Source organism: Kryptolebias marmoratus, linkage group LG8, assembly GCF_001649575.2.
Source record: "Kryptolebias marmoratus isolate JLee-2015 linkage group LG8, ASM164957v2, whole genome shotgun sequence".
Lineage (NCBI taxonomy): Eukaryota > Metazoa > Chordata > Actinopteri > Cyprinodontiformes > Rivulidae > Kryptolebias > Kryptolebias marmoratus.
Genome location: NC_051437.1, coordinates 22,068,917 through 22,092,787, shown reverse-complemented (window position 1 = coordinate 22,092,787; position 23,871 = coordinate 22,068,917). Strand labels below are relative to the sequence as shown.

General features: G+C 38.2%; 2 protein-coding genes across 19 annotated transcripts in view; one reads left to right on the top strand and one right to left on the bottom strand.

Annotated features, from left to right (window-relative positions):
* The window catches only part of cacna1db (calcium channel, voltage-dependent, L type, alpha 1D subunit, b), a 66,659-nt gene extending 53,615 nt beyond the window's left edge, over positions 1-13,044 (bottom strand). For 16 of the 17 annotated variants that reach the window (XM_037976778.1, XM_037976776.1, XM_037976783.1 and 13 more), the window contains exons 1-3: positions 12,950-13,044; positions 8,362-8,830; positions 6,743-6,848 (exon numbers count right to left, since the gene is read on the bottom strand). In XM_037976778.1, coding sequence (XP_037832706.1) covers positions 6,743-6,848; positions 8,362-8,830; positions 12,950-12,983 — 609 coding nt within the window. In that variant the 5' untranslated portion in view covers positions 12,984-13,044. Of the gene's footprint in view, positions 1-6,742; positions 6,849-8,361; positions 8,831-11,660; positions 12,097-12,949 lie in introns of those variants that run through there. The other variant, XM_037976777.1, reaches the window with a different exon arrangement.
* Positions 13,045-14,190: 1,146 nt separating this feature from the next.
* Positions 14,191-21,990, top strand: dcp1a (decapping mRNA 1A). Of its 2 annotated transcripts, XM_017417685.3 has the most exons (9): positions 14,191-14,354; positions 14,688-14,728; positions 15,450-15,577; positions 17,553-17,619; positions 17,800-17,938; positions 18,417-18,515; positions 18,869-19,468; positions 19,558-19,776; positions 20,351-21,990. In XM_017417685.3, the coding sequence occupies exons 1-9, from the start codon at positions 14,223-14,225 to the stop codon at positions 20,429-20,431; spliced, it is 1,506 nt and encodes a 501-aa protein (XP_017273174.1). In that variant the 5' UTR covers positions 14,191-14,222; the 3' UTR covers positions 20,432-21,990. The 2 variants fall into 2 exon arrangements, with proteins under 2 accessions (XP_017273174.1, XP_017273175.1); XM_017417686.3 differs by lacking the exon at positions 20,351-21,990 and having other exon boundaries at positions 19,623-19,770.
* Positions 21,991-23,871: the final 1,881 nt, after the last annotated feature.

The window sequence follows — 23,871 nt, the reverse complement described above, 5'->3', positions numbered from 1 at the left end:
AGTGTGTTTTTGTGTAAGTGCAATTTTCATCTTACACCTAAATGATTTAATTACAGGACATCTTCTAACCTTCTGTTAAATGCACACAAACTAAGATCTTAAATCTGCAAGGACTCCAAATATTTCACATGTTCAGAAGAGATGCATACCCACATTAGTGGGTTTTTTTGTTTGTTTTAGTAAATAAAATTCAGATGAATGCTGGATGTTAACTGCTTAATGTTCTGAGTGGTTGTTATGACTAACAGTGAAACCCTCCTGCTTCCGCGTCTGCGTACGGTTTGAATAAAGTAACGTTGTGGCTTGTTACCATGGTTTTAACTTTAACATCCTATCCTGCGATAGTCAAGAGATTACTAACCTTCAGATCTGTGACTCATGCTGTTCGTGGAAAGGCTCACCCACGTGCAGATAAAATGAACTCAAATAATGAGGACAAACTCTACATATTGTACAACTTCTCAGCTGAGGTACATCTACATCTCACTCACACACAAAACAGTCTTCCATTGTTGGACTGTACAGATTGTCTGTTCATGTCCTGTAAATTCGACCCAGTAGGACCACAGGAAAGGTGCACAAACTGTGTTGGCTGATCATCTTGAGTTGCTGAACTCACAAGCAAATCACTGTCCCTCCCCTCCCTCTTGAGTCTTGCTCGGGTTCTTTGGACTGCTGCACCAATATGACGCTATAAAAGATGTATATTCTGAATATGATGGGGGGGGGGGGATTAGATTGTAATTTTCCTGAATAAAGAAAGAACTCATTGAGTCATTTTTAGGAGCAGAAATTCCCCACAAAAACATCAGCTGATAATTGAAATAACGACCCTGTAATGGGTCTCTGTTTTTCATTGCTTATATAAATATTAAACATAGTCATGCTTTAGTGCAGTGTTGGATTTATATGACTCTTCTTCTTGTGTGGTGAGTTATACCTTCCTGTCTTGTTTTTTCTGTAAATATTGCAGGTTGTCAAATTAGTTGAAGTCTATAAGCAAAACTTACTCTAAAAACATAAAGGAGTGATCAAAACTGTTTGAATAAACGCATTTTAGGCAGTATTTTTTATTTCTTTTTGAATTTGTGCCTACAGTAAATGAAAAGAATACAGATGTGAACGAAACATTAATATCTGTTTCAGACTATTATAGGGCTGACACTCATAACCTTCAGAACCGATACAAACACAATCATAAACCTCTTTACTGCTCTACTGCTAACACTACCATGAGTTTTGAAATCGTTCCTTAAATGCCACATCAAATATTTGATAAGAGTTTGTTTGTTCAGCAGCAACAGGCAGCACCAATCAGACTCCATCGTCACAACACTGCGTCTTAGACTCCAGCTTAATCCAGCAGCTTTTCAGATATGCTTTAATGTTGTTGCACAAAGCATATTGTTGCGGGATCACAGTCAGATAATCCCTAAATGGACGTAATTCAGCTTGAAAACATGAGTCAGAGATAAACAGATGTGAAAAAGCTGTTCAGTAACATCTGTATTCAATCTTACATCATTAAGATTAAATATATCCGTGTCCGTCTGTATTCAGAGGCTGTCTAACGTTTAAAAGGCCTGAAAAATTAACCAGCACCACAAATACTCTTTATTTTATTATTTACTTCAACATTAAAATCACATATCTATAACACAACTACTGCTACTAATACTGAGCAGCAGCACAAACAATCCAAACAACAAACAAGCAGACTTCAAGAAAAGTGAAGATTTTATTCAAATACATGATAAAAATCCATAATACAGCCCAGTACATACATGGTAGTTACTGAGACTGGGCTGTATTATGAAGTGACATGTTACCCTGTATTTACAAAGTATGAACAGGGTGACAAGTATAAAGTTATATTAAATATTACTACCAAATATATTTAATCCAGTTAAATGACTTCATTTGAACAGAATAACTATGTGGACTAATATAAAGAAGTCCATTTCAACCTGCCTTCTGTCATTAGCCTGTTGCTGTAGATTACTTTTACTTGTTTGTTAACTAATTACTAATCTCACAATGAACACAAATTAATTTATTGCTTTTCAGTGGCCTGAGTGAAAATGTTGTTAAAGTTTATGAATCTTTCAAAACCTTTTTTTTCAGACTTGCAGCTGAAACAAATCCTACAATCCAACAGCCACAATTCTGAGTTCAAACAAAACAACCCCTGTCTTTAAAACAACCAGCCATAACATTATGACCACACACTTAGCTTGTTAAAGTAAATGTATTGGTGAACGCTCACTTTGGCTTTTATCTGTTGACAAAAAAAACTGACTCATTTATTTATAGTGACATATATCAGATACATGAAGGGAACAAAGTCAAGCTAATCACATGATAGTCTTTCTTAAAACATATTTCAGAGGACCCACTCATCTCCAATCCATCCATCCATCCATCCATCCATCCATCCCTCTGCTTCAGTTTTTCTCTTTAGTGACTACTAATCCACCACTCAGCCTAATCCATCAAACTGCTCTCTCTCTCTCTCACACACACACACACACACACAGAGCGTTTAACACATAGCATTTCTCTCCCTCCTGCACACTCAGTCCCTCCCACGCAAACACAATCTTTCACACAAAACAAAATACACGCTGGAATCACACAATGACAATGATCCACTACAAACCTCAATATTTCTTCACATAAGCACTCGTCGGCTTGACCCTAAGCATGAAATTCTCCCTACTGACAAGGATTTGACAAATTTGAACGTTACTAAAGTATTACACAGACAAACAGCCTGAAGTGAATAAAAAAAGAAAGATTGGAGACTTCCACAAGATGAGCCCAGAACTCTCATTCAAAAAAAAAAACCTTTTATTCTTACATTCTGATAGAAAGACCACAGATGCAGGAAAAAAATAAATAAACTTTCTCTTTCTCGCTCTCTCACACACTACATTGTGTAGTGAGCGACGATCGTAGACTTGGACAGTGTGAACAATCCCCATCTGTTGATGGAACATGAAACTGTGTCCATCTCACTGGGTTTTACACACACACACACAATTCCCTGTGAGGATAAGAAAGTCCCTTACCATACTCAGAAAAAAAGCAAATGGTTGCACGCATGAGAAAGTCTTCTGAGAATAGGGCTACACTTGTAGAATTAAGCTACCATCAAAAATTCAGAATGCTCTTTTTACAAAACTTTTGATTAGATTTCTTTTTAAAAGTTGAGGCTTTCCTAATGTCTTCTCTATGAAGTGGCTATAATAATAAACTATAAAAAATAATTTGATGGTTTTTTTGGTAATTTTATTCATGATCCGCTTTTTTGATCTATTGATTACGAGATTAGATGAAATGTGCCTCATTTATATTTTAATTTTTTTATCAGTTCAGTCCTTATCTTCTCGTTCAAAACACACAATTACAGAAACAAACCTTGTAAACCATCTTCATCAGAGGTAAAATCTGAGCTAATTTTAGACTTCATTGGACAGCCAAAAGCCTGAGGTCAAACACATCAGAACAGATAAGACTGAGGAAGAAAAGGCGCTGTGACAAGCACAGCTACCCAATGATTAAATATGGATTTAATCTGACATTTCCTCCTTCCACCAACCGGGTTTCAGTGCTTGTTCAGGGCTGATGCCAGTTCTTGGTTCTACAAAGAAGCAGGTAAGAGAGTTTTAGGAGAACATAAATGTTGGGAGAAAAAAATAAGAGAAGTTCAGTCTCCATCATTATTCTTGTCCATATGATGGGGGTTAATGTGAGCGTGGAGCTGAAAACAGAATATAACAAACTACGAGTTTCTGACATTAGAGATGGTTTTATTACTTTTGGTGGAAATAGAAACTTAAGCCTCAAAAAGTTCATGTTAAATTGTCATGAAATTTAATCTCACTCTAGTTTAAAAGCATTTTCTTGTACATTTTACAGCTAAATTTAGTTTTAAAAAATTGGATATTAGTGCGTCAAAACATGGGAAATGATTAAAACTTCTTTGAGTAAGAAAGCCTGCATGGCATTGTGGTGACATATCAATCAAACACAATCTATTTATGTCCAGGCAATCCTCAGACAGCGTCCAATGAGAGGAGATAACCAGTGAGGCTGCATTACGAGTGTGCAGAGGCTTTAAGAAATTAATTACAAGATGCAGCATCAGTCGTATACAAAATGTTCTGCTCCGTTTTTCCCCAACGCTGGAAACACTTAGTTACCAGGCAAGCTCATCTGTCTCTATCAAAACAGGTATCAACATGTGGTCATTTCCTGTTGCTAGCTAAAACCATTCTTTATGAGCAACAATAAAAATTCAAGCTTGACATTTCATCAGGTTTAAGATTCAAGAGTCTGTCCTGTCCAAACAGCTTTTTATTACGCAAGAGAATTTTGACAGGTCAAAGCAGGAGGAGCACGTGTGTAAATAACAACATGGCTGAATCCCATTTAGATGTCCCAGTTTCAGAGACAAGGTTCAGAAACCTGAGTCAGTGTCAGTCATTACTGAAATGCTAATCCTGCAGAGCCTCTGCTAATGTTGTTAGTATCACTGCTGCTTTTCCTACAGTGACTAGCAGATGAAACATCGTTTGAAGAGGTTGTAGTGCAGAATGCACCTAAAATGAGGAAAGTAGAGATGTGGAGGACGGAGGAAGGATTATCAAGTATAAATGAAACAATTTACAGAGATGACTTACAGTATTTGAAAGTCACGACTTAAAGAAATATAAAATAAAATACAGCAAAGACCTGAGAGATGAGTCATCTTTCAGTTGTCTGTCGGATTTTCAGCTAATAGCTTGTAAGGAATCACCTTGTTGGTACAAAAAAAACTATTTTGTGAGTCAAACTGTGACGTTTTTGGTATTTTTTATGGATTTAACTAAACCAACAGGACTAAAATATATCTTTGAGACAGGCTACAGTTAATAAATTATCCAAACATCAAATCTAAAAAAAGTACATGACTTTCCTCTATAAAACCATTGTTAATTTACTTAGTTAGTATTATATTTTATTAAATGTTGTCATTTATATGTTTAATTCTTATGTATTTTTAAATCTTTCTATATATTCTGCATATCTCATTTTGAACTATACTGAATTTACTGCTTTTTGTTTCTCTGTGATAGAAATTGTTGCCCAGTTGTAAAATAAGCAGTTTCCCCACGGGATGATTCTGAAGTAGTTTGTTAAGAACAGACACACCACTGGTTCAACGCTGAAGTTTAGGGGCCTTTTTATGTCTAAATTAAATATTGGTCAGAGTTAAATTGTTTAACAAGCAAAGAGGGGGAAAAAATTCCCTGAAATTGATCCAATATCGTAAAAAGGATGAAAAATAGCCAAAGTCTAAAGAAACCTGGAGAATATTTGCCCAAGATCAAAAAAAGTCTGGATCCTTAGAAGCAAAGGAAACTGTATGGTTGACTCAAAACTTTTTTTCAATACACATAAACCTTTATGTAAATATATAAAAATGTACAAAGATAAATCTAACACAGAAGCACACATTCATGGACCTACGCTGTATGTGCTGCTAGAATTCTACAGAATTTGAACAGATTACAAAATCAGGTCTGAGCTGAGGTTATAAATTATTGTTTTCTAACATAATAAATTCTTTGAAGTGACATTTTAAACAGCTCTGTAATGACTGAAGAGACCTAACTTTCTTTCTGTAACTGTCTGTCCTTTCACTGCAGTGATCTGCTGTGAGGCACAGAGGGATAACCCACTGATGTGTTTGTGTGTGTTTGTGCAGGGACACACAGCTTTTCTGTGTGTGTGTGTGTCAACAGAACAATGAAACCCAACACATTTATCCAAATATTGCCGGGAAAGCCCTCTGACGAAGCTCGCACATCCAGCCAATTACGCTCATACAGAAAAGTGTTTAATCCAGTGGCTGACACATGGTGACACTGACAACAAGCAGAATGATGTGCATGTTTAAAAAAAAAAAAAAACAATCTTTAAAAACATCTGCAGCTCGTCGAGCATCTGCAGAAGCTGCAAAACCTTACTCCACAAATAAATAATACTATCCTAGAGAAAATAAAACAACTGTAGTACTTCAGTATTAACTGTTTTGTCTGTTAAGCTAATTGAAATATAAAAATAGTGGCTTTATCAGTATCTTTTGGTCAGGTAAACAATCTGGTGAAACCTACAGAACCATGACAAACTGTCCCAGAAAATAAAAACATCTTATTAAAGTAGTTTTTGTCCTATGAGCTCTAAACACATATTTCCACTCCAACACTGCTCTGTGAAATGTAATAACATCAAAACTGCCATGAGAATTGAGTAACAAATGACTTTACTTGCAAATTTCCAAGAAACAACTATTTAAAACACGTGAAGCCAATATTCAGTGCATGTCTTTTTTACAACAAATTCAGCTGCAAAGGCAGGAATACATGCAAAATTAATTCTGCTTAAAATATTCTCACTGCAGAAAGTAAAGAATCATAGTGTTCCTGGTTATGTCTAACATTTTTTTCCACAAAATACCACCCATATGTGCTATTTAACTCATACACAAACACACGTGGTGGTCTGCAACAATATCACAAAGTAACTCCATGAAAATAAAAATCTCTTATGCAAATCCTTAAAATTCATACAAGATGCTAATTAGTCCAAATATGCTGTTACAAGTGGTTGACCATTAACTGAGAAACAGTATATGTACTGCAGCAGAGTGATATTAAGAATCTATTGGATCTGTAACGTGTGCGTCACTACTCACCAGTTCTTGGTTGGTAGAGTTGGAGTCGTCTCCAGGAAAGGGGATGTAGATGGCTAAGGCCACACAGTTGGCAAAAATAGACAGCAGTATAAAGATATCAAACGGTCTGAAAAGTGATGGTTGAGGAAGACAAGAACCTCAAAGAGTAACATGACGCACAAAGCATGCTGAAGAGAGGGATGAATTAACTTGTAAATTAAGAAAGAGACATAAAGCATGTAATAGAAATGTTCAAAATGTATTGGTGTGTGGCAAAAACAACCTTATGGTGTCTTTATTTTACTGGAAAATGCATGTTTTGGTTCAACAAACGAGCTACAGCATCTTGAAAAGTATTCAGACACATTATGTCAAGTTTTAACAATGAACTTCAAAGTAAAGAAAAAGGAAAGAGCATGGCACAACTGAAGTTTGTGGCTGTAACGTCAAAATGTGGAAAGGTTCAAGGTGTATTAATACGTTTCCAATTAGCTGTAGTAAAATAAAGATAAAACATCAACCTTTATGGTGTTTTGGTCTGTTTTTAGTCAGTGACAGGGACAGAAATCATATGGGTCAGTGGGAGAAGAGGGTCTTAACTTCCCCTTCATCAGATAAAGATGAATACAACAATAACTTTAAATATTATAGCTTATATTTTATGTATTTGTGCTAACTTTAGAGGCAAAACAAAGTTGCATAAAGCATTTTATTTTTTTTTTTACTTTGCAATCCCCTGCCCACTCTCTGTGGACCTGTCATGTCAGGTCTAACGCTGCGTTCTGTCTTTGTTGAACGCAGGAAGCTGAGGATCAATATGATGTCATTTTCAGCACTCAGAGTGGGGAAATACCACGGCTGCCTCCAAGCTGCTTTGTTGTTTTACTTTGAACAACAAATGCTCGTGACCAGTTACACTGAGATATTAAGCGATTTGAAAGTAAATTTGTCAAATTCGTTTTATAGAATGAAGGCAATAAAATCTACACAGCTACACAGAGAGCAGCTTTTTTATTTTTGCTTTATTTTATTTTTTGAGAAGTGGCTGAAAAAACAAAAACTGGAGATGATTAAGCTGACTCAAGTAACATCCGAATCGCCTGAGGTCAGTGAATGCAGCATTAGATACAACTTTAGGTTGAAGTAAGTTTTCTGAGACACTTTACCGCTAATAAGTAGCTATTATTGTAATAAAAAAATTTTTTTACTTAACTAATTACAATAAAACATGTTTGTAATTTGAAGCAGCTTGTATTTTATTCACTCCATCACCTCGTGGTGAACAAAAAGAGGTCTTAACCCTGCAGCAAGTGCACCACCTCTGTTAAAATACAATTTTTTCTTTCTTCCCTCAAAGAAAAAGAAAGAAAAAGTTATTCAACTGCACCTGAACTTCTTAAAATGTCTTGTTAGTAATCTGCATCATACATACCCTAGCATATTTTAATGCCTGAAACTTTAAATAAGCAGCTACTTTAACTTTAGTGTTTTTGACTAATTATCTGACCGATTTAAGCAAGCTGAGCATTCAGACTGTTTCACCAAACTGCCTCCACCTGCAGCTTACTTGCATTTTCCAACCCAACAACCAGCAGGTTCTTTAACACATTCATTGCATCTGTTTCTTGTCTAAAAGATACTTCCATTCCACCAGGCTGATGCAGGCCCTGCGGATTGGGTTGTTGAGGGTGAGGCAGAACAGAGCTCTGGGCGGCCGGCTGCTGGTCGATCCTCCTTGCTTTTTGCTTTTAGCGTACTGCTGCCTCTTCCTCTGTGCCAGGGAGCCAACGGGAGCCGCTCCAGCGTTGCAGAGCGAGGGCCGTGAACTCATGTTGGGCATTTCAGCATCGTCCTGCGCTTGTCGAGCCGCCGTGATGGCGGCATGCCAAGCAAGTACCGGGCTGACGCCGGAACCAGTGCCACCCTGGCCCTGAGTAGCAGTGTTGGCCCCAAGGAGCCCATGAGAGGAGCCGACGGGCTTTCCGGTGCTGGCTGGAGCCTGAACGGGCTCTGATGAGGGAAGCTGGAGCAGACTGGTGTGGCTCTCTGGCCAGAGCGCCGGGGTGTCAGTGGAGGGAGTGGTCCTTCTGTTGCTGGCATACTGTGCCCCTGGAGAGACAGGGTGAAAAACAAACAAAAATACCTTCAGACTGAAAGTATAACATAGATAAAAATATGTCAGCGTACATACATGGTTCTCCTAAGTATTTGTCCCAAGAGCTGTAAGAACTAGTTTCAGTTTGGGGTGCTGTGAGCATATGTGAATTTGTTTAACACTAAATACCCAAATGTGCAGTGAAATGCAAATGTTTTATTGAATAAGGACTATAAAATATGCTGTATAATTTGGACAGACGGTATCTTTAAAATTGCAATCAAGACCTAACGTTAATCTGCTCACTTTTTTGTAAGTTTTTGTAAAACCTTTGCACACAGATATACAGTAGCAAAGCTCTGGTTAACAAAACTCAATAATATCAAAATTTTTATGTGGATTCAAACTAACAACCACATAAGAGCAAATCACCACAACCTAAAATAGATTAAATGTCATCCTTTTTTTGGCAGAATGAACAAACATTGTTTTGAGTTTTACACCTCAGTGCTTTCGAATCAAATAATTACATGGAGTGGGCATGCTTTACTCAGATCAGTTTTGCAAGTTGTGTTTTCCACAAAACGTGTCGTATCCAACTGCAGATGTAAAGCTGATGCAATGTAAAAATTTACAATAAAGTTCTCACTCAACATTTCTGATGTTTGGGTTATTTTAGACTCCCTTTTCTGAGTCTCTGTTTGCTTGACTCCCCCATGAGAACTTCTTCCTGATTCTCCTAACTGAAATAATACTGACTACAATCTACTCCAAAAAAGTATTAAAAATACTGACGAGCAAGAAGTACTCCAAAACAACCCTGTCCCTTTAAGACTAACATCTCAAAATGACAGTACATGGGTTATATGCCACAAATTATTGACATGAAAAAGAACAAATAAATAGGACAAAGTAACGTAACATCATTAATAAAGATTTAAAAAGCTAGTTTTAAGATTTGTGTCATATCTGTAAAAGGAAAGTCTGATAAATTCAATCAGATCAATACTGTAGATCTGATCCATTTATATAATCCACATCAGCCTCTAGTCTGTCATCGTCTTTTACAAGCTCCAGATGTTTCTGTAAAGACTTTAAGTTCTGCGTAAATAGAATAAAAACAACACGTAAATAATAAACTCAATATATGGACATGCAGCTTGAGAAATAAACTGCCGATAACACACAAGCGAGCACATTTTTTACAACAAAAATGAAAGCAAGGCAAACGTTGGTGGCTCTGACGTTCTTGATTCAAAAAGCTCACTTTGCGCGGCTTAAAGGATTATCTGTTTTTCAGTTCCTGTGTGACGAGAAGTGCCAGAATTTCACATTTAGGCTTAAAAAAAAAAAAAAGAAAAGAAAAAGAAGGGCCAATATTGACGATGGGACTTAGCTTATTGTGATTCACGTGTAGTTTATGATGAAAACAGCCGTGACGGAGACAGAGACAGAGAGCAGGTCAGCCGGCTTGACTGAGGGAAACTGTCTTTAAAATCAATGCAGACCACGAGTGAACAGTGTCCTTGACATCGTCACTTCAGTACACAGCAGAATCAAACCAGGGCCTGATGTTCACCGCAGAGCAACCAACGTTTCATGGAAGCAGAAAATAAAACCAAAATTTACAGTGACTTTTATGTGATCAGAGGAGAAAGATGTCTAAAGCTGAATGAAGTCCACGAATAAAGGGTCAGAGCTTTCAAACGTGCTGATTCATTTTCACATTGATAATGTTTCTTTTGTACGTTGTTTGTTTGTTTGTCATTAGCAAACTATTTCATGAACTAGTGGATGGATTTAATGAAACTTTTAGAGCAGAATCACTGGATGTACATCAACAACTAATTAACTTTTGAAGCCAACCCAATTCAAGGTTGCTGCCACAGCTAACTCAACTTAGAAAACACAAAAATGGCTATAATTTAGTCACTTTTACAGATATTGAGCTGAAATTTGGAGTAATTGTAGCTGAAAGTCATTCACAAAACATACTTGATACTCTGAGCTTGACATCTTACTACATCTCACATGAGCATTACGTTAGTTTCAAGGTTTGACCAAAACAAAAAAATAACTCCATCATTTCTGAACATAAGATGATTTCAGTCTAAAACTCTGGCATGAAAGGCAGCGGGCGATATGCATTCAAGGAATGCTGGGCCTTTAATTGTATTATATGCATTACTGCTATTTATGCCAACATTAAAAGATAAAGGTTATCAAGCATCAAAAATACAACCAGTCAACGGTGAAGTTTCCAGGACACTTGGCTTCTCTTGAAGTCACCTTATCTGATTGAAACATGTGTTTCATTTGGTATGAAGGCTCAAACTAATCATGATCAGTGAAAAACAAGTTGTTCATTGTTGGTTACAGCCTGTCAATACTGAAGCACTTACGTCTATCCCACATACTGGGGGATAAAGTGTCATATAGTTTGTGTTTTCACCCAGTTAAACTTACATTCAAATGGACAAAATTTACCTGAAAAGTTTATTTGCATCTCTTGGATTATTCTATATGACAACCCATCCTTCAGAACATGTCACATGTTTGTAAAAACAACTTCATCATGATATCACAACTAACAGCCAACCATTTTTTCCTGAAACCATCCCAGTGGATTTAAACTGTTATCATTACAGCAACAGAAAAAAAAACACCTATATTAATCCACATTCTCAGCACATAATAATAGTAATAAAAGACATGATCTGGACAAACGACTCAGAGAATAATCAGACAGGTTAAAGAGGACATTTAAAGAATAAACCAAACGCGCTCTCGCCCACTCAGCGCTCCAACTCTCCCTCAGCTGATTTTTTTTTCTTTTTTTTTTACCTTCAGTCTGTTCATCTGCTTCTTGCATCCTCGAATCCACATTGAAAAGATTCGTTTCAAATCCAACTCATCGTTGGAAGGGAACACCTGAATCTGACGACGGCGTCAAACCTGAGCGGAGCCGCAAGAACCTGAATCATGGGAGGCTTTCGGAGCGCAGACCCTGAGAGGAGCGCCGAGCATTTTCCGCCACATCCGGGTCCCTGCCTGCAGACTCCTGGCGCGCAGCTGGGAGGACGAGCTGGACCGGGAGCGGTCCGGAACAGAACCCCCACCGGGGACTGGACTGGGGGACCGGTTCAAGGTGTCCTAACTAAGATATACTGACAACACAAGGCTGCAAACTGGAACCATACCTGTTGCGTAATTAGGAGCGAAATAAACACCTTTATTGGGCCAGTAAAGACACTTTAGTGTCAAGAGTTTGAGAACGCACTTATAATGAAACTTTCAGGAAATAATTACAAGCTGTACCTGTACAACTGATTAACGTTTGGAGTAAATCCAGTTCAAAATGGCCGCCGCAGCGAATCAAAACCTGGCAAACGTAAAAATAGCTGCAACTCGGCCAATTTTACGGATATCGAGCTAAAACCTGGTGTGCTGGGAGCTGAGAGTAATTCACAATACACAGTCTAAGCACTATACCACTGTGCAAGATCTTTGTTTAAAAAAACCTTAGCATTAACTGTTGGAGTCCACTAGGTTTGTTAGCAAAATATCTCATAAACCACTGGACTGATTTCAGTGAAACTCTCAGAAAGAAATCAATGTATGTGCATTTACAACTGTTTAACTTTCACATTTAATCCAGTTTAAGATGGCGATTAGCCATCACAAAATGACTGTAACTCAGTTTTACAGATGTTGTGCTGCTGTTTGATCTGAAGTAGCTGAGAGTCATTTACAACGCACACCTACTCTGAGTGTATAAGATCTTGTGATACAGCATGAGATTTTGCATAACATTCACAAAGTTTGACCAAAACCATGTCCCATTTCATCATAAAATGGTCTAAAACTGAAAGGTGGGAGGTGATACGCATTCCTTCAAGGATTGCTATTCCTTTAATTGACAGTGTTTTAGTTAAAAATTGAGCAAATGATTATAAAATGAAAACAGCCTGCTGCAAGTTCATGAGTCAATCAGGCACCAAAAATAAAGCGATACAGTTCCAGACAAGTTTAATCATTGCTGCTGATCATATCTTTGACTTTTTCCTATTTTGTCTTGCACCGGAGGATCAAAACCCCACATCCTGTGTGTCCCAGCAGATCCTTGGACTTACCCCTCAGGGCTCTTCCCCTGATAATAAACGGCATTCTGTCACCTAGCTCTTCTCTGGGGCCTCATCATGGCGCCGTTCTTTGTGCTCACTCCACGGCCATTCCAGGGGAAATGAGTTGTTCAGAGCTCTTATGGAAGGTTAGCAGTGATTGGATTACCTGTGCCAGCGCTGGGGAGGATAAAGCAGTTTTACGGCTGCGCGTAATCCTCCGATTATAATCCTTGTTCCCTGAGCAGAGGCAGGTGAGGCAGGAACCTCAATGTATAGAGCCACACACACATAAAATAAAGTATTCTTTTCTAAGACTTACAAAAACACTTTCATCCCCTTAAAGCCCTGGTTTGGATTAATGCCAGAATTTAACTTTATAATTTCAGATATAAAGGAAACACTGTTTGTCTGAGACACAGCCATGTTGGAATAGAAAAGGGACATCCCCAAAATGTTGCCACAAAGTTGCAAGCATAAAAAAGGTCAAAAATGTCTTTGTACGCTGAAGTATTAAAATGGCTCATCACCAGAGATCAGGGCTTGTAGCCCTATAACCTAAGTGGAACAGCTGAATTCAATAACTAACAGATGTATCCATCCAAATACTTTTACATTTTCTGAATGTAATTTGCACACTGTCCTAGATAAATAGTGAAGTTTAAAAGTTTTGTATAATATTTACATATTTTTACGCTGGGAATGTTAGGTGTACCATTGATAAATCTGAGGCCGAATACATATATTAACATTCTGTTGTTTTAATTCACCAAAAAATAAGATATAAAGAAGCCTCTCTGTGAACATATAAAATAATGCTGGTAAAATGCTAGATTAATTTTTACAGGCCAGTTAAAATATGAAAATGTAAGGTGGATTTTAAACTCTTCTGCATCTTTAGGAAAAATAATAGTAATAATCAATCTGAAACTTTGTCAATTGCTTAAATACTACAGGTTTGTATTAATACAATAATTATACACTGATTTGCACGAATGTTCAACAAAATAAACTCTCAAAACTTAGGTTTACTTGCGGCTACAAAAATGTAATCATATTGTTTACTCAGTCTTTCTGTCTGAATGTAATTTCTAAGTTACAGTGAAAAAGTATGCTTCCGTACAACACGTTCAGACGGAAGAAATGTTTTATGATTTATTTATTCTAAGTAAAATACTAAATTATTCTCCGGGGAACTATTTGAGTGTTGCAATTTCCGGTGGCAGCGGAAGCTATAAGTGTTTTCTGAAATCCGTCCGTGCGGGAGCAACAATCGCATTCAAAGATGGAGACGGTAAACGCTGGACATCTGATGAGCTTAGCGGCTCTGCAGAGACAAGACCCGTACATAAACCAATTACTCGATGTTACCGGTCAGGTAGCTCTTTACAACTTCAACTCGAAGGCGAACGAATGGGTAAGTGTGGGAGAAAGTCTGAAAAAGACTCGAGACACTTTCGGTGGACAGTCAGCAGTTTAGCTGCATCTTAGCGCCTCTTTACTACAGAAATTCAAAAGAAAGGGTCATAATTTGTAAAACTTTTTTAGTCTAAAGTGCTCAATCGTGTCGATTTAATTATTGTTACGTTATTTTATTATCTTAGTTTCTTTTCAAACCGCTAACTAAAACTGGAGATCGTTAGCTAGACAAGCTAACAGCAGTCGCTGCTTTTTCAGCTTGTTTGTTTAAGCGGTTGTTGTTGTTGTTGTTTTCGACCGACAGTGATTGTGATGTCACTTTATGTTTCAGGAGAAGACCGAAATCGAGGGAACCCTGTTTGTTTATGCGAGGTAAGCTTGAGACGCCGAAGGTGATTTAACTCGAGAAAACGAAGGTTGTTTACTCGTTCTGCGTCACGTTTCTTTACGTTTTAACGAAATTCTGCGCACGTGTGCGGGCCGCAGTCTTTGTAAACAAAGTGGAATCCCATGAAAACCAGCAATATTTTGGGAATATAATTGTCAAATATAAAAACAAGAATATTTCTACGTCCTCAGTATAAATATGTCAGACTGCTTTGTAAGAAAAGCTCCTTTCCAACAGACTCACTCTGCTGCCTCAGGAAATCATTCCTCCCGTTTGCAATAACATTTTATAACAACACATCTCTTACAGAAGAACACAACTAAACACGTCGGCACACAGTTCCTGAAAATGTACAAGTGATGTATTGTTGTCATTGCACCACTGCTGTTTCAAATTTGCCATTTGTTACATTTTTTAGTGTATTTACTACTGAGAGTTATTACTACCCTTGTTATTGTCTAATTTTCGATTTTTCTGTTTTTGTGAAAAACCATTTTCCTTCTGGGTGTCAGTAAAGTAACTCTCTATCCTATTTGCTCTACAAAACATTGATTTTTGTGATTTTCCTATTTTTCCCCACAGTTGGTGTGTTTTCCTGATTAAATGAAAGTCTAAAATGTCGTTAAATTATTCCCAAAATTAAGTGCTCAAAGTAAACCGAGTTGTGATTAAGGCAGTCACATGTGTCCTCTGTCCTTTTTGAAGGTCTGCCTCCCCTCGTCATGGCTTCACCATCATGAATCGACTGAGCACAGAGAACCTGGTGGAGCCCATAAATAAAGACCTGGAGTTCCAGCTGCAGGATCCCTTCTTGCTCTACAGAAATGGCAACTGTGAGTGTTTTGGAGAAAAGAAGCACTAAAAAAAAGAAGAGATGTATATTTTTTGGTCCCTTCTTGAACAGAAACACTCTTAGTCATTTGTGTTGCTGATGTCTTTGCGTTTTTTGTTTGTTTGGTTGAAAGTCACTACTGCTTTTATGCTTTCACTAAGTTTTTGAATGATGATGCGCTGAGATTTCTCACCAGACAAAAATTAGACTAAATTTTTAAATTGATCTTCATTATTTCTATCATTTTCTAATGTTTCTTTTCATGCATTTTTTTGTCTGCTAACATCTTTAATGTCTAAAATTAGCCAACATGTGCAAAATGTTACCTACAACAATTTTACTAATAAGCACAAACAGTCACAAGCACTCAAATAATAATGATCATACCTGTAAAAATCACAGAAAGACAACTCCCCAGTGTTCGGTGGAATATCTCTCTTCCATATTGCTTGAAGTCATTTTGACGTCTTGTAGCATTAAGCAGGAACACTTTAGCACTCATGGCCCAGACTGGGTAAACAGCAACTTCAGCTGGACTTGGAAACGATTATCTTTCTGCATTCGGGCAGCAGTCAGAGAGTTGGGGCTCCGATTGATGAATCTAAACTACTGAATCATTTAGTGATGTCCTCCCACCTCATACGGGGAAATCAAAACAAAGGCACCAAATTCTTCAAATCTTCAAAAAGTAGCTGACAGCGCTGCCACCAAGATAATCTATTAGAAGTCTGAAGAGAAGTTTCATCAATGCAACGAACAAGGAGTTGGATTGCTTTCCCATTTGTTTGCTTATGAGGAAAAACAGCATGGCCAGGGTCAACGTTAGAGTCGACTGCTCCCCTTTTGGATTTGGTTTGCACACCAGCCTGGCTGGTATCGAGGACATGATGAAAAGTCTTCTGGGTATTCCAGTCAAAGCAGCTTCTCCGTTAGCTTCACTTGAGTGCGTACGCTGATATCATGATTCCTTAAAATGGACGGTGGCGCAGAGAGATGTCTTTGGTTGATAGTGCTCCTCAGGCTGCTCCTGCAGGCTCTTGAACTCTGGCAGTCGACGGTCTCTTCTCAGAAATGTGTCACAGAGATTAGTTTCTGTTAGCATCCTCCCCTGATTTCTGCTCCATCGGTTTGTTTATGACGGTCCCTCACACAGTCACACTCTGTAGTTGTGCTGCTATAAGGGTATGACTGTTGCCAGATGAAGTCCGTATGATGCTGGAAGTGAGAGGAGCTCGGATGAGAACGTTCAAAGACTCCTCCCTCCGAGGGAGAAATAATGAAGCTGAGCTGGCAGAAGAGGAGGTTTAAATAAAAAGCAGAAAGTCGAACACGGGGACGGTTGATTCTTCAGAGAGCGATGTTGATAATTAACAAATGTTTGAGTCTTCCTTCAGCCTCTGCGAGTGCTGGTGAACTCACTGCTTGAGGCAGTAGTGTGTATTCAGACTTTAAGAACGCTGTTGGACAGAAACATGTACTGACACACACTTGTTTACACCGTTTTGTATTCCCTTCGGTAGCAGTAGATGCTTCAGGGAGGCGAACGCTTAGGTTGCCAGGTAACCACGGCGTCCTGAGGGACGGTAAATACGCCGGTGTTTTTGTCACACAAATGTGGCACAACCAACGTTACATTAACTAGTTTTTGTTTCAATGAAAACTTACAATCTGATGTTTGTTTACATTTTCTTATTCATCAGTTTTTGTTTATTGATGTTGTTGTTGTTGTTGCTCGACTTCAGAGCTGCTGCGATTCATTATCTTTACTTTTCTTGTGGTGCTTGGTAGAAATAAGTAGATTTATTTTTTTTTAAATACAAAATAATTGACTTCACAATATTCAGTGGAACAAAAATGTGTATTATATTGTGCTTCTGCTTTGAAAATACAAATTCCTAATCATATGTTTGAGGTTGTTGGTGTGAAGAATTTTATTTGTTGAACTGTCAAATATATTTTTCTATTTTTCCTAACAGTGGGTATCTACAGCATTTGGTTTTACGATAACAGAGATTGTCAACGCATCGCTCAGCTGATGGTCAAGTAAGTAGGTCAACACATTCATCCAGCATCTGTGTTTAAATGAGAATAACTTCTGTCTGTTCAGTACTTTTAAAGTGTTAAGTTTTAAAAGTGGCTCTACCTTTTATCGGGAAACTGTTAGACATATTTTAACTTTGACAAACAACAATTAGATGTGAGTCGTTCGTGCCGTGTTTTAAGGATTGTAAAACAAGAGGCGGACCATGCCCAGAGGAAGACCCCAGAGAGAACCGAGTCGGGCAGAACCAACGGAGTCGCAGAACCACGGACCATCGACATCATGGAGCTGCTCAGCAAAGCAAAGGAGGACTACCAAAGAGTAAGAACACACAACGTGATGTTTTATTATACTTCAGAGCTTTAAACTACTATTTTGTTGTTGTAAATTAAATAAAAAAATTTACATTGAAATAAATAAATGTCCATCATGCTGACAGCCTGACACTAAATCAAAGGAATAAATTGTAGATTTTTATTGTTTGTGGCATCAATTTATCTTCAGCAGTGATTGAAACATGTTTCCGGTTCCAAACAGAGTCTCACATTTTCATATCATAGATTACTGTCGTACAAAATCTGGGATTAGTGTGTGTGTCTCTGTGTGCGTGTGTGTATGTCTGTGTGCGTGTGTGTATGTCTGTGTGTGTTGAAGCACTTGATGGTGACGTCTGAATTCATGTATCTGGTTTCTCCAGCTGTATGTGTCCCATGCTTTTATTTTATTCTTTGATATTTATTATTGGTAGATTAAGCTTCCTTTTGACGTCAGATAAAATGTGTTTTTGTTTTTTTTAAAGGGCATGACGAGAGAAACGAAGGTGCCGACAGAGTCAAACGTGAAAACGACTTTCAGCGATGCTACAGAACACGCACAGAATGCACAACCACCTGAAAAGGTAGAAATCAAATGGTCTACTTGTTAGTGTGGCGCATGTGGGATTTTAAAACTGATTTTAGATGTGAACAATTACACCAGCAGTCCAAGCTTTGAAGCAATGACTGCTGACTGATGTTTGCAGTCAGCTAAATATTCTTGTTGGATGATAAATATGGTTTTATTTTGTTGGATAAAGCCTCCTCAAAAGAGGCTTTGACACACTTCATTTTTAAAATGTTTTATATTTAACAAAAAAACAAAAAGTAATATTCAGAAGCTGCTGAAGTTTATGTGGTCTCCTGATGTTTTGTCCAAGAGTCAAAAATTCAGAAATGATTGTTTGAACTTGTCACATTGCTCTTCACTGAACAGAGCGCTCATACGGTGGTGAAGCAGATCACGGTTGAGGAGCTCTTCGGCTCGTCTCTTCCTAAAGAACCTCCCCTGATGACCAAGCCGTCACAGATCGCCGCCGCTTCCGGTGACCTTCCCGCAGCCTACATCCAGAAACAGCCGTTTCCTTCTGCAGCCCAGCAAAGTCCGTTCATCGCTTCCCAGTTCCCAGCCCAATATCCCATCTCCAGCCAGCAGCAGCAGCAGCAGCAGCAGCAAGGCCCCGGCCTAATCCCAGCTCCCTATGTGATAAATCCCAGCCCTGTTTTCCAGTCAGTAGTCCCTAGGCCAGAACCCCAGTCTCAGTGCTCAGTCTCCCCCCTTATGATGGCTCAGGCTGACGCAGAGATTCTTGCTGCCCCTGCTGGGTCCACGGCGTCTCCAGCTGCTCCTACACCCTTTTTGGGACAGGAGATAATGAGCATACACAAACCAGCAGTGCCACCTGTGAATCCAGGTCTCCACAAACCCATCCTCGCACCCAGCTTCCTGCCAAGCGCGCTGGTTCCGCCTCACAGCTTCCAAGAGCACAAGAAAGATGTTTTCTCTCAGCTTCCCACCATGATTAAGCCGATCCCTGTGAGTTGGCACCTTCATCAGTCTCTCACTGATTCTCCATTATCATTAGTGTGTAACACTTTGATAGTCTCTTTCCTTTCCTTCCTCAGGCTGTCCCCATGAGTCCAGGTCTTGCTGTTCCAGTGTCACAGATTTCTGTCCTCCTTTCCCCCAGCGCCTTCCAGCAGAGCATCAGTAAAATGGCTGCAGCACCGGCGGTCCCTCCTGCTCCCTCCGAGCCATCTCCTGCCTCTGGACGTGCTGTAGAGTCTCTGTCAGGCCACTGCAGTAAAACACAGCTACAGGAGGCTTTGATACACCTCATTAAGGTACTAAGAGCATAAAGCAAAAGGCACTCAGCTGGGAAAGTTCAAGGAAAAGCTGTTTATTTTTTTTGTTGACAAAAGCTGAATCTCAGAATGTGTAGTCATGCTTAAACTTTTTTTTTATGCTCAATACAAAGATAAAAACTCATTGATCTCAATTTGTGACTTAGTTTCCCACTAAACCACATCACTGATAAATCTAAAGTGATCATTTAGTTCCAGATTAAGTTATCACCTAAGGGGGGGGAGGTCTCATCGGGCTGCATCTGTTGGTGCAAGAGCCTCGTTTAAAAAGTGTACTTCCATAGAATAAATTAGCGACGTGATCGGAGGTGGACAGTGAAATAATGTGCACAGCCTAAGAGAGCTGTGCACACAGAAATAAGTGCATAGATTTTTTTTTTTAATGGCTGCAGAATTCAATGAGACTGCAACAAAAAGTTTGGTGACATGATACAGAAAAACAAACCGTCGCATCCATACTAAATTAGTCATTAGCAGCAAAACTTTCTCAAAGATGAGCCTAAATTGAAATGTGTGTAAAAATAAATTAAGTTTGCTCGTTCTTCTCATGTAGAATGACCCAGACTTCCTCGGAGCCATTCATGATGCTTACCTGCAGAGTTTATCCAAGGACTTCAGCAACGTGAAGTTATAGTTCCGGCCCTCGGCACGTTTACGACCACAGGACAGGCGACATGATCGTCACTGATGGAAGAAATAGAGGAAACAGGTTTGTGACACACTGTACCGTACGCCACAGCTCTTCAGGATTATTATGGGATGCATCGACTCCTGGCGTCCTGACTCGGGAGCTACCGTGGGAACGACGATCAGATAAAATGTCACCGTAGATCATGGAGGAGACCTTTTCAGACTTGATTAACGTGGTTAAACTGCTGGCCTCTTATTGGTGGAGCTTAATGTTCTGGAGATGGACACCACGATGGAGGTGAGATCGTTTTTGGTTGTTGGACACGACGTTATCTGCTGGAACATTATACGAATCGTAGTTGCTCCTTTTTTACTCATTACACGTCGTCATTGGAACTCTGATAACACACCTGAGCTGTGACTGTTTATAAAGACAAAGACATCTATCTGTGGAGCTTCAATCTGCTTTGATGTCTAAAAAAACATGTTTTTTTTCTTCTTCTTGTTAAACCAGAAGCTGGTGCATTTTTATTTTATTTTTTTTTTTTTTTTGTATGAAGATATTTAGATGAAAAGCTGTTTAGTTTATTTTGGTGGAATTTTGCTTTTGAAAACAGTTTTTTTTGTATTTACTTTCTAGAGAGGCACTTGCAGCTAAAAAAAGAAAAAAATTAATTATGAGCTGAATTTCTTGGAGTCATGTTGCAGACTGGGACATTTATGCCTCTTGAACACACAAAATGGATATTTTTGTATCGTTTCTCTATATTTTCCTTCATCCTTTTTATATCAATGATATTTTTGTGTTTTTATTGGGGTTTTTTTGGTTTTTTTTCTTGTGCGTTATGTCTCCTCCACCAGCTGAGCTCACAGTACTTGATGTTCTTGGAGGGACTCGTGCAATAGAAGAAAACCTTCTGGTTTAAGACCAGCATTGTGGGATAGGCGAAGATGGTACTACGAAGCTAAGTTTGTGTAAACTTCTACAGGTGATCTATAAGTTACAGGCTTCCTGTTTAGATAAGGTCCTTTTTAATATTAAATTGCTTAAAGAAATCAAAATCAGTGCTTTCAACAACTTCAGTGTGATTTTATTCAGAAACCAAATTAATTAAACAACCTTCTCTCACATTTGTTTCAGTTTCCAAGTCACAGATAAGTCTGATTGTCAGTATTTTTTTGTTTTGCAGTAAAAGGTTACTGCAGCACATAATCAGGGACTCTTACAGACTAATGAAAGCAGGAAAAAGCACATCTGTTTTCATATCATGTGCAACAATTAAACACTGGGGCACATAAAACTGCTGTCATTGGTGCAGAGAGAAGCATTTCATATATTTGTTTAATACAGAAAAGTTGTTTTATTTTGTAGTCACAGAATGTCAAACATATGAATGAAAATAAAACTAAAGGAAGGTTTAAATGCAGAATGTAAAAAGGTTTACAGCCAAGAAGCAAATCAGACCATTAGCTGACTTCAATGCCACGTAAAAAAAAAAAAAAAAAGATATATTGATTATCTGACAGTTTGGCTTCTGTTCAGTGAAAAATGAATTTATCCCCAGTCGTGTATTTAAATTTTTATCCTCATGACCAGACTTATAATTTTGGGTAAGCCATTGAAATTCACAGTATTTCTTTAAGTTTGTCATGGTGCATAATTTGGCCGATTTAATCATATTTTGTGATATTAAAGATTTAAAAGCAAAAATTGTTTGTTTTGAATTTCTTTCAGCTGTGACAATAAGTTTCAGAGCTGAAGAACTGGTTATTTTTATGTTTAAATGGGTGGGTTTTGACTGAAAATTATACTTTTGTTTTTTGCTGAAACCTTATGACTGAAGTGCATTTATATTTCTGTTTTTATTTTCAATAGAGATAAATGTTGCACTGCCATGGATTTACCACCAGATGGCACCATCTGCTACCAGCTGACATGTCTCAGTTGCATTAATTCATTTAATACATTTACAGTTAGTCATTTTCTACAGTGTATTTCACTATTAGTTGCTTTTATAAGATTCAACAACAAGAAACAGCTTTCAGGTTTCAGTCCAGTAAGAAACTAGATTTAAGTATTAAATTTAATCTCTATTTAAAGGACAGAGACACATCAAAGAAGTGTGTTTGTGTTTTAGATGTTAGGAAAAAAGGTGTTCTTTAAAAAAAAGGAAAAAGTAGAGGAGGAAGGGTCACCTGATGGCATTTGGGTGCTTTATAAGCATTTATACATGTAAAAATGTAAATTTGTGCACATGATAATTGTGTTACAACTTTACAGCTCATTTTGGCTGCACTACAAAGTGGAAATACGATAGGAAACCAAAAACGTCTCTTTTTATGGAGTCAAAACATCTGGATTACCAAAAAGAGACAATTCTCTTCACCAACATGGATCAGACAGCCAATGCATTCAGTGAGCAGAGAGACGTGTCCTAATTGTTTGTTTTGATTTTATTGTGAATTTTAGGAGTAATTCCCTGATTGAGAAGATCAACAACCACAGCCCGTACCAATGACTTCATAGTATACAGAGTTAGAGAAGTTATTTTTGGTTTTCTTAGTCGCAACGGGCAAAACCAAAACACTCACTGGTGGGGAAAATGAACCTCTGGTATCAGTGATGACACCCAGGTTTCATACAACTTTGGCTGAGTGGCTTTAGAAATACTTGTTAATTCTAATGGTGTGTTAGAGATAACTAATAGATAACAGAGGATTATTTCAAGGTTTCATTCCTTTATTGGTGAGGTAATGTCAGACTAGCTGAGATTTGTTCTGAAACTGTGGTCATCTGTCAGGAACGACAAGAGTCAGGTCTCCTTCTCAGTGCAATGATACAAAAAGTCATGAATATTTAAAAGAGAAGGTGCCGCAGCATCAAGCCTTGTGGCACCCCTTTAGAAAAAAAAAAATGCCAACGTTTCTTTGCAAAAACATCTGTGAATTCTCATTTGTCTCATGAAACACCAGTATGAGATCACCTAAAACTGCGTTGTATTACACTGTAAATATGAAAAAGCATTTCCTCAAATAACTCTATCAGGGAGTTCTGAATTCAGTGGGAAAAAAACCGAAACGTCTCCATTTCAGTATTTAAGCACTAATGAACTGAAACAGTCGGCACAACCCAATCATTTTACCCTCCAGGGATCTCTCCTAACCGCAAATACTAAAACCAAACATTAAGATGTGGGAAACGGAGCAGATTACTCTGCTAACAATCTCAAAATGAAACTCAACTGAAGAGTAAAATGGCGGTCTAAAACACAACGGGCTTTGTCAGCTGCCATGGAAAGCATTTAAGGTTATAATAACTGTGGATCCTGTTTCCACCACAGTTAATCATGTCATCAGTTTACTGTCATTTATTGTCTCTGGCTCTCCTGCTGCAGCCTCACAGGCCAGGTGCTCTTCTTTAAAGACTCGAGTGTTTATACTGGA

Coding starts and splice junctions, on each gene's coding strand:
- dcp1a (XM_017417685.3), top strand. CDS start 14,223: ATGGAGACGGTAAACGCTGGACATCTGATGAGCTTAGCGGCTCTGCAG. Junction 18,516..18,868: donor ATGCACAACCACCTGAAAAG/GTAGAAATCAAA, acceptor TTCACTGAACAG/AGCGCTCATACGGTGGTGAA. Junction 19,777..20,350: donor CTTTGATACACCTCATTAAG/GTACTAAGAGCA, acceptor CTTCTCATGTAG/AATGACCCAGACTTCCTCGG.